Below are 10,140 nucleotides of genomic sequence, written 5' to 3' on the forward strand. Positions count from 1 at the left end.
GGTTATTTGGACAGGCTATAATAATAATGATGATGATGATAAAAACAACCCACACTACTATAGCATTTTAAGGTTTACAAAACCCTTTATTTGCAATATCTCCATGAGGTAGGCAATATTAATTCTATTATACCTGTTTTATAGAAGAATAAATTAAGACTCAGAGTAGAGAAATGATTTGCTGATGTCTTGAAGCTAGAAAAATGGCAGAATTGGAATTCAAACCCACATCTCCTGACTCCCAGTCCAGTGATGTAACAGCCTGCCTAATCTGTGATACACATATTTATGGATATATAAAAGTCAGTTCAAGACTCCCAGTCCTGACACAGGGCCTTAGCCAGTACTTAGCACAGTGCCTAGCATATAATGGGCATTTAACAAATGCTTGTTGACTTGATTTGACATACCTGATTTAGGGAACCTAGATGGAAGGTGACAGAGCCCCAAGCCTGGAGTCATGAAGTCTCACCTTCCTGAGTTCAATTCTGGTTTCAGATACTTACTAGCTGTGTGACCCTGGACAAGTCACTTAATTCCATTTGCCTCAGTTTCCTGTAAAATGAGCTGGAGAAGGAAATGGCAAACCATTCTGGTATCTTTGCCAAGAAAGCCTGAAATGGAGTCACAAAGATTTGGACACAGCTGCATATATATATATATCATCTTTTTTATACATAGCTGTATATCTTCTTTATTACAGGCTCCTTGAGGAGAGGGTCTGTTTCTGCCCTTTTTTAAACCCCCGTCACTTAGCACAGTGTCTGGCATATGGGAGGTGCTTTAATAAATTCTTGATGACTTGTAGTTACTCTCTGGACAGAGAGTTCATAGCCTCATTTCTACTCCTTAGTGGGCAGTCTACAGGAATTGCCAGGATTTTTTAAAATTCATCACCTAGTAGCTGCATTCTGGTGACGAGTCACTCTACTTTTAGCTAGGTTTGTCTTTGGATAGGAGACACAGTGTGTCACTCAGCTCATACTGAAGGATTGACTAACTTGGTAACATCCACCAGACGTTGTGCTGTACTGAGATCATCTTCAAAAGCCCAGGGTAGCACACTGAGGAATCAGAGGAAGATTTTAGTGGAAGATGATGTCTTATACATTTTATAACCTTCCCACACAAGGTATAATAGTAGAAAAAATTTGTTCAAATGTTCACAATACAGCTAGCCAACCTATCCCTATGGTTTTTGTGAGACAGGTAAAGGTCTTTCATGCTCTGTCTTAAAATAAAAGTTCATGTTGTTTCTAGGTCTGATGAAGGCAAATGGAATCAATGAAAACACAAGATGAACAATAGGAGGAAAGGACTCCTAGGGATGTTGAACTAGTGAGGAAAAGATAATTAGTATCTATAATAGAAGCTGAAATACAGGAGGCTTGGGGTAGCTAGGTGTCTCAGTGAATAGAGACCGGGCCCTGGAGTCAGGAGGACCTGAGTTCAAATCCAGCCTCAGACACTTAACACAAAACTAGCCCTCTGACCTTGGGCAAGTCACTTAACCCCAATTGTCCTGCCTTCCCCCCTCCAAAAAAAAAAGAAAGAAAAAAGAAATATAGGAAGTTTGGGGTGAGATGGCAGACAACTGAATGACAGTAATATGGATAAGTGAATAGTGGATAGGATATGAAGATGAAGGGTTAAGGGATTTAGAGAAGGAAAGGTTTTAACGATGTTCTAGTGTAACTTCCTCATTTTACACATGGGGGAAATCGAGAAAGGGGTTTGCCCAAGGTCAATCACACGGGTGATTAAAAATAATATAATAACTGACATATACATAACACTTTAGAGTTTGCAAAGAACATCAAATATTCATTATTTCGTTTGCTCCTCACAATAATCCTTTGAGGTAGATACTGAAGGTGTTATCTTCTCCATTTTACAGGTGAAGAAACTGAGCCTCGGAAGGACTTGTCCAAGGCCGAACAGCTAACATCTGGGACAAGATCTGAATGCAGTGATCCTGACCCCAAGTCCATTATGCCACACTGGTAGTAAGAAGACACTTAAGTCAAACCAAGCCCCGGCTGCAGACTCAGGGCTCTTTTTATTACGTACGCCATGTTACAATTTGGAGGGGATGCGACAGAGAGGAAGAAGTGCGTTTGAGAGTCATAACGACCGACCTTGGTAGTACTAGGATATGAAATTTGGCTGCAGGTTGGGGGCTGCCTAGGGGCAGTATAGCTTCTTCCTATCCCGCATTCCCCTTGCTCCATCCCCACCCCCGGGCTTCTGAGTCCGATTCTTGGACCAAATCCGGTTGCTTAGCAACACTGTCCTCCCACATTTTTCCCATCTCCCGGCGGCAAGCTTGTTGCTAGGGGGCGGGCCGACGCGTGCGCAGCACGTAGCGGGAGGCCCAGCGCGTCACTTCCTGTTTCTTTAGGGGAACGTGGCCTTCCCCGCCTTCCCCTCCTCCCCCTCCCCTCCCTTGCAGCGCCGGCGGCGGAGCTGGAGCCGCAGCAGCCGCAGCAGCCGCAGCCTCAGCCATGGACCCGACCCTTAGCGAACCCCACAATGGCAGCGGCCCCGCCGAGCCCCCCACGGCCCCCAGCGCAGCCAACCGCACGGCGCGGCCGCCCTCCACCCCCGAGGGCATCGCCCTGGCCTACGGCAGCCTCCTGCTCATGGCTCTGCTGCCCATCTTCTTCGGGGCCTTGCGCTCTGTGCGCTGCGCCCGCAGCAAGGTACGTCCGAAACGGCCCCGGGCCTTGCTCCCCGCGACCCCTGAGCCAGGACCCCCGCCCCCAGCCGCGCCCTAGCCTCCTCCTGGGACAGCCCAGCCCCAATGCCCACCACGCCTTCCCCCCGGGAGGGGAGATAGAACCCCTGCCTTGTCCCATCCGAGCCTAGGACCCCCACCCCCACCCCAGTGACCCAATCCCCCCTCCAGCCCAAGGCCCTCACCGGGCCGCCGCCCCGAATTCCACCACCCATCCAGACACATGCTTAGACGGCAGCAGACCCCAATCCTCGAGCCACACCCCATCCGACACAAACCCCCACCCACATGTATACACACATACTACATATAATTTGAGCCTGACCCCATACACAAAAAACACAAGCACCAACACAAATCCAGATGGTTTCCCAACCCGCCCTTGACAAATACAACCTGCCCCAATCTTGGCACATAACACTTACCCCAATCACCCTAAAATACCTTCTGCTTTACCATGGAACCCCCAGTCGTTTCCTTCTGGGCCTGAATTCTCTGATATAGGAACAGTCTCCGTACTCATCCTCGACGGGTATCCCCACTGACCTTGGTTTCTCTCTCCCTTTGGCGTTTGGCCTAAATTTCCTCCTGCCCCCAGATAGACCCTAGATGATTAGACCAACATCAGTCACTCATGACTGCCCAGATCCAACCCCAATCCAGAATTCCCTTTACCCTGGTTGTGAAAAAACCCAGTATCGTATGTATGCCTTCCTTCACCTCCCCCCCAAACACACACCTTATGTTTACATGGCTGATTCAGGGCAGCCCTTGCCTACCAACTTGATCCATCTGGTATTCAAAGGCCATAATTCAGTCTCTGCCTTAAACTTCCATCATTCCCCCAAATACCCCTAGCTAGCTTGGCCTTCGCCTCTCTCAAAGACTGAGCTGCTCCCAGCATCCTGTCCATCCCTCTGTCACCTTTTCTGTCCTATCCTTTTTAAAGGCTGCAACTCTATTCCCCTCCCCACCATCCCCAGACATTCCATAGGCACAACTTTCTACCTTTTCTGCATACCATTCAAGCCTCACTGATCCATGGCCTTGTCCTGATATACCGAAGTGTGTCTCTCCCTTCCCCCAAATTAAATTTATCCTGGCTGTTGTCAAGTTGGCCCTATCTTCTGTGGTCTCTTTGTTCCCCCTTTTTTCTTCAACCCTACTACCCTATCTATGTCCCTGACCTTTATCTTCTCATTTCCTGTAACAAAACATAAATTTATTTTAGCATATGGCAGAGGCCACTCTCATTCCCATTTTCCTGCTATGGGACAGCAGAACTTCAGGTGGACTCTTCCCCTACCCTAAGTTGGCCTTTCACAGAAAAAAAACTGGAATGCTTCTAGCCTGATTGCCACTTTTCCACATTCTGAAGAGATGGGTTCCTGGGTTCCCAGAGTAATGGCCAGTTTCAGAAGCAGCTGGCACCTCCCTCTATTTTAAATTTGCCACCTCTTAAGACCCCACTCCACTGCAGCCTGTCAGTGCCATCAGAGAGTTCTCCGTCCATTTTCCCTCCCAAGGACAGAGCTTGTTGCTGTGTAAGTGAAAGAAGAGCAGTAGTGATTATACCAGGGTCACTCCAGCTTGAGAGGAAAAATTAAAAGAGGCATGGAGGTGACCTAGTTTTCTGTACTTCTCCAATACCTTTCATAAGAATCATAATAATAATAGTGGCTCATATTCCTTTAGCATTTTTGGTTTACAAAGAGTTCCTTCCTCACAACAGCCTGATGAAGGTAGATTCCAAGTATCATTATTACCCATTTTACATATGAGGAAACTGAGGTTCATCACAATATGACTTTATTATAGTCACAGCTATTATGTGGACTTTAGCCTTGGTCTTTTGACTCCAGATATAATGTATTCTCAACTACAGCACACTGCTGGTTTTAGGCATCTCTATATAAGCCCTTAAGGTTCCCTGTTTAGTGGCATAGAAAAGGGATAGAATCATACCAGAAGACTACAGAAGGAAAATAATAATTGGGGTAGCAGGTCACTTTTTAATTGAGACAAACTATCCCCAACTGTAAGCAACCTTAAAGCATAGAATGTTAGTGCTAGATTGAACCTTAAGAAATCTGGTCCAGCTTTCTTATTTTACAGATGGAAAAATAGAGGCCCAGATGTGACTTTCCCAAGGTCATATAGCCAGTGAGTAGAAGAGCTTGGGCTAGAACTTAGGTCTCCTGATTGCCCGTTCAAGACTTCACTACACCAGACTGTTCTAGCAAAGCCCAGATCCTCAGGGCTTTAGAGTGAGTTGCCAATTCCTGTTGCTTTTGTCTGCCTCTAATAACTGTGCTTTTAGGTTGCAATTGGATGCTAAATTTATTCTTGCTGTTTGTGTCAGGGTTTCACTAATTATGTTTGTGTTTCAGAAGCCAACACATATGCATAAGTGTGCCTATTTAAGATCTCCAACTTGAATTGGTCCAGAAACCTGACTTATTTTCTGTGGCTTCCAGATAAGATCCAACATCTGAATTGCCAAGGTTTTAAAATAGTTAGTCTGACATTATAAAAACCTGACATAGGAAAACTGGAAATGTATAATGATCCTCTTCACAGAGAACAGAACACCTACAAGCTATCTCCATGTAGCACCTACTTAAAAAGAGTTTTAAAAGTTATAGTATATGGGGCGGCCAGGTAGCACAGCGAGTAAGAGCACCGGCTCCAGTGTTGAGAAGACCTGGATCAAATCCGGGCTCAGATACTCAGCACCACACCCAGAAATAACTGGCCGTGTAACCTTGAGCAAGTTACTTAACCCCTATTGCTTTAAAAAAAAAAAAAAAGTTATAGTATATCGGCTTGGAGGACCTTTGAGACCACAGGTCTCCAGTCTTCCCAGTTGACAGAGGAGGAAACTGAGGCTCCAAAAAGTGAGGTAAGGGTGTATCAAGACTCTATTCTAGGTCTTCAGTTCCCAAGCACTTGCCATTATGTCATACTGCCTTTTGCAAATTACCTGTACCAAATATTTGTTGAACTCCTTTCTGTAGACTGATACTAGGCTGTTCACACTATAAGCCCTATAATAATGTTACTGGGTTTAAGGAAGTCACTTGTAATAACTCCATTTCGCAGGTAGAGAGAGTAACAGAGGGGATGAAGGCCTTGGCCCAAGTTACATAGTAACACAATACCAAGGGTAGACTGCAGGCCTCCTAGTCTTTGCTGCACAGGAAAGAGAAAAGGAAACCCTTGTAATGCCTAAGTTTGTCTTTCTTCCAGAAGGGAATGGCATACCCAGAGCAGTGAGTTCTGAGTTCTTGGGTTGGTTTTTACCTATCCTCAAATTTTTAAGCAACTTCACGTCATGTGACTAAAAAACCTAAGGGAAAGGATGTGTCCTGGGGGCATACCATTGCCCCTGCTTTGAGCCCTAGATCCTCCTAGTCACAGACAAGCAATTAAAGGCAGACTGGGAAATGTCCTGCCCAAAGACAAAAGACCTGAGTTCTAATCCTGGCTTTCCCAAAACTCATGATGTTTCCTTGCTGTAAACATCAGCAAGTCACTTCTCTCTGTACTGTAGTTTCTCCATCTCTAAATTCAGGGAGAATGTGAAAGCAAGGCAGTGAACTAGATCATCCCAAAGCTTCCTTCAGGTTCAGAATCTATTGATCCAGTGCCTTTGTACTACAGTACCCTTGGATGTAGGGAGCTTCTGAGGCCTGCTCTCCCCTTGGAATACAAGGATCTAGAGCTTTTCCTTTTACCTCATCAAAGCTGGTCTGATAAATGTGTCCTTCCCATTCTGAGAGTGGAGTATCTTCTGTTGGCTAGAATGACTCCAATGGACAAATTTAGATTGCTTTATTAATGTGTCCCAAAGGTATTTGTGTTTTGAAGGGGACAGTGCCCTCACCAAAAAAAAGAATCTGTTGGTGAATTTCTGACTTCATCTATAAGCCCCCAGTGGGGCAGATAAGAACTATCACTGAGGCATAGGTCATGTGGTGGCTTGGGCAAGGATAAGGCAGGATGGAACAATTGGAAGAACACTGGACTTTGGGTCAGAATTCCTGGGTTTGAATTCTGACCGAACCCTTAAACTACCTGTGGCATGCAACCTCTGTTATCAGGCTTCAGCTCCTTCCTCATGGCTTCAGCAGTCCAACCAAACTGATCCTGCATGTGCTATTCCATGTACATGACATTTTCTCTCTTGTCTTAGTCCCTTTGCATGGACTGACCCCTACAACTGGTATACTTTCTCTTCACATCCATCTTTAAGATCATTAGTTTAAGGCTTAGAATACAAGCCTTGCACTAAAGGCCTTTCTTGATTTCTCAGTATCCCCCTGAACCTACTTTGTATTTCTTTTATCTTTTATTTTTACTTATCTAAATACATATTCCTTTCCCCTCCCTTCTCTCTGCCCCCCCCCATCACTTTCTCCCCCCACAATATATGACTGAGGTCAGAGATTTTGATTTTTATCTATGTATCCCCAGGGCCTATCAAATAATAGGTGTTTAATAAATATTTACTGAGAGGGTTGGCTCTAAGGCCCCTTCCAGTTCTAAATCTCAAGACCCTCCGAAGCCCAATATCTCTTTTCCACAATTCATTCTCAGAGCTGGAAGGATCCTTAGAGGTTATCCCATCCAGCCCTGCCTGGAATATGACTCCTCTTCAGCATTCCCACAGGGGATCACCCAGTGGTGGGGATCTCATTTCTGCACAACCCATTGTGGCAAAGCTCTGATTGTTAAGAAGCTCTTCCTTATATTGAACTGAAAGCTCCCTGTAGTTCTCTTGATCCCACCACCAGTGATCTCAGTCCTGGCCTTTGGAGCCATGTAAAACAAGCCCTCCTTGTGACAGCTGTTCAGATCCTAGAACACATATATTGTGTCTCCCCTAACACCTCTTTGGAGTAGCTAGCTCTAACTCCTCCAGTGGATCCTTCTTTAGCTTCTCAATTTCCCTTTTAAAATGGGGTGTCCATAACTGAACATAATAGTATTGCAGAGGTGACAAAGGATGTTGTCATCTTGTCCTCCATGTTTTACCTCTTTCAGTACAGTGTGAGGACGTTAGCCTTTTTGGTAACCTCATCACATTTCTGAATAATAGTGAGTCGGTAATTCTCTAGGGAAACCCCCTCCCAGGTATATTTTTCACATAAATTGCTATATGACCAGAGCTCCCCATACTGTACTTTGTATTGGTTAGAAGAAACATTGTACAGTGGAAAAGAAGCTAGGACTGAATTAAAATTCTAGCTTTATCACTTACAAGCTCTGTGACTATGGGCAAGTCATAGGTACATAGATTTAGAATTGGAAGGGATTTTAAAAAGTCATTTAGTCCAACACACACACACACAGACACACACACTCCACAGAAAAGAAAAAAAGTGAAATGATTGGTGCAAGGTCACAGAGGTTGTCAGTAACGGAGTTGGGGTTTGAATCCAGACCTTCTGACGCATAATACAGCCTTTTTCTGCTATGCCAAGCTGCCTTTAACCTCTAGAAGTTTTCATTTCTTCTGTAAAATGGGAATAATAATGCTTGCAATCTCTGCCTCACAGGATTGTCAGGGAATCACATTGTAAACCTTAACAGGAATGAAAGCTATCCCTGGCTTCATATTCCTATTTAGGATTATAAGGTTTGCCCTAGGGACTTCTCATTAAAAACATCTTAGAGGAACACCTGACTTTATGACAATTCAGTACTTTTCTTCTAATTGCAGAATGCCTCGGATATGCCAGAGACCATTACCAGTCGAGATGCTGCCCGGTTTCCCATCATCGCTAGCTGCACACTCTTAGGCCTCTACCTCTTCTTTAAAGTGAGTTCTTTGCTTCTGATCTGGATACATGCTTATTTCTCTCTTCCTTGGTCCTGCCCTAAAACCGTCCCAGAAGCTCTGAGTTCAGTTTTACTAGAAACTGGTCCTTTTGTGATTTGGTCCCCTTGGGAAACATAAAAGAGAAAGGACTACCAATCCCAAGGACTCAATAAGATAAAACCAGCCAAGGGCCCTCTAGAGGGTCAAATGTGGACTTTACCCCTCATGGTTGGGAAGGTATCTTTATAACCTTATACAAGGCCTTATGCTTGGGGCAAATGGGCAGGTGAGATACAAAGAATAAAGCTTTCATGTAGCTTCTTGCCTTCAGAACTGAGGTTATGAAGAGAAGTTTATAAGAGGAGCAAACAAAGTGTTCTATAAAGCTGGAGTTGGAGGAAGGGGCAGTCATTTTGACTGGGGAGGCAGGGTGGCTTCCTGGAGGAGGTGACATTTGAACTGGCCTTTGAGAGGGATGGTTACGATTTTATCAAGTAGAGGGGAGAGGAAGAGTGGGTATTCTGAGTATAAGCAAAGGCTAGAAAGAGGGAACATGCAAGGCTATATCTGTTCTGTGTATCAGGGATGGCAGGAATCAGGGAGCAAAGTGTACAGATATTGGAGTCAAGCAGACCAAGAAGGTTCTCAAAACGTGAGGTCAGGAATTCAGGCCAGAGAGTCTGGGCAGGAGTCTGTCAGGAAGGTCCAGATCAGAGGTTCTTAGCCTTTGGTTCCCTCTATCAAGGGGACCTTAGATAGATTTTAGGCAGTTGTGGATTTGGATGGGGAGAAAAAATTAGATTTTTATTTCAGCATAATCAGTTTCCTTTGTAATCCTACATATTTATTCATTTAAAAACATTCTGAGAAGGGATCCATAGCCCTCACCAGATTACCAAAGTGGTCTTTGGCCCCCCCAAAAAAGTTAACTCCTTAACAGAAAGAGGCTAAAAGGGAAAATATTCGAATGAAGATGAAATAGGACAGAAAAGAATTGGAGAGTTACATATATTAGAAAATTTTCATGAATAAATTAATTTCCATAAACATTAAATTCCTACTCTCTGCAAGGGAGAACTAGAAAACCTGGCTTTAATTCTAGACAGCAGACTACAATAAGTAATGCTACTAATATGATATTAATGCAAAATACTTTCTTTATGTCAGCCCTGAAAGGAATAGAGGGAATGCTAAGATTTTTATCTCCAGCTTTACAGAGGAGGTAAAGTGGCTTACACAAGATTATATGACTAGGAAGAGGCAAAGCCAAGACTAAAAAGAATCTAGATCTAACTGACTCTTAACTTGAAGACTCTTCCTCGTTGCCAAGCTGCCTTCTTCGAATAATTAAAAGGGAGACCCTCAGGGGTCTGTCAGGTTCCTGGGGAGACAATGACTAGTCATGAGAAAGCCATTATGTTATATTGGGAGGCAACACCAGGTGGTAGGGGAAAGACCTCTGATCTTGGAGCAAGGAGACCTGGGTCACAGTCCCTGCTCCAAAACTAGCTGTATTTCCCTGAACAGGTCTCATTCTCCCTCTGTCTCTCCCCCTACCTCTCCCTCTGTCTCTCCCCCT

General features: G+C 44.5%; 1 protein-coding gene across 2 annotated transcripts in view; it reads left to right on the forward strand.

The window, feature by feature from the left end:
* The first annotated feature begins 2,434 nt into the window (after positions 1–2,434).
* The window catches only part of HM13 (histocompatibility minor 13), a 32,904-nt gene continuing 25,198 nt past the window's right edge, over positions 2,435–10,140 (forward strand). Inside the window, exons 1-2 of one of the 2 annotated variants that reach the window (XM_069073893.1) lie at positions 2,435–2,702; positions 8,463–8,561. In XM_069073893.1, the coding sequence (XP_068929994.1) occupies positions 2,505–2,702; positions 8,463–8,561 (297 nt within the window). In that variant the 5' untranslated portion in view covers positions 2,435–2,504. The remainder of the gene's footprint in view (positions 2,703–8,462; positions 8,562–10,140) is intronic. The other variant, XM_069073894.1, reaches the window with a different exon arrangement.

Source organism: Petaurus breviceps, unplaced genomic scaffold (assembly GCF_028583685.1).
Source record: "Petaurus breviceps papuanus isolate PSGF00001 unplaced genomic scaffold, PetGlider_PUasm1.0 90879, whole genome shotgun sequence".
NCBI lineage: Eukaryota > Metazoa > Chordata > Mammalia > Diprotodontia > Petauridae > Petaurus > Petaurus breviceps.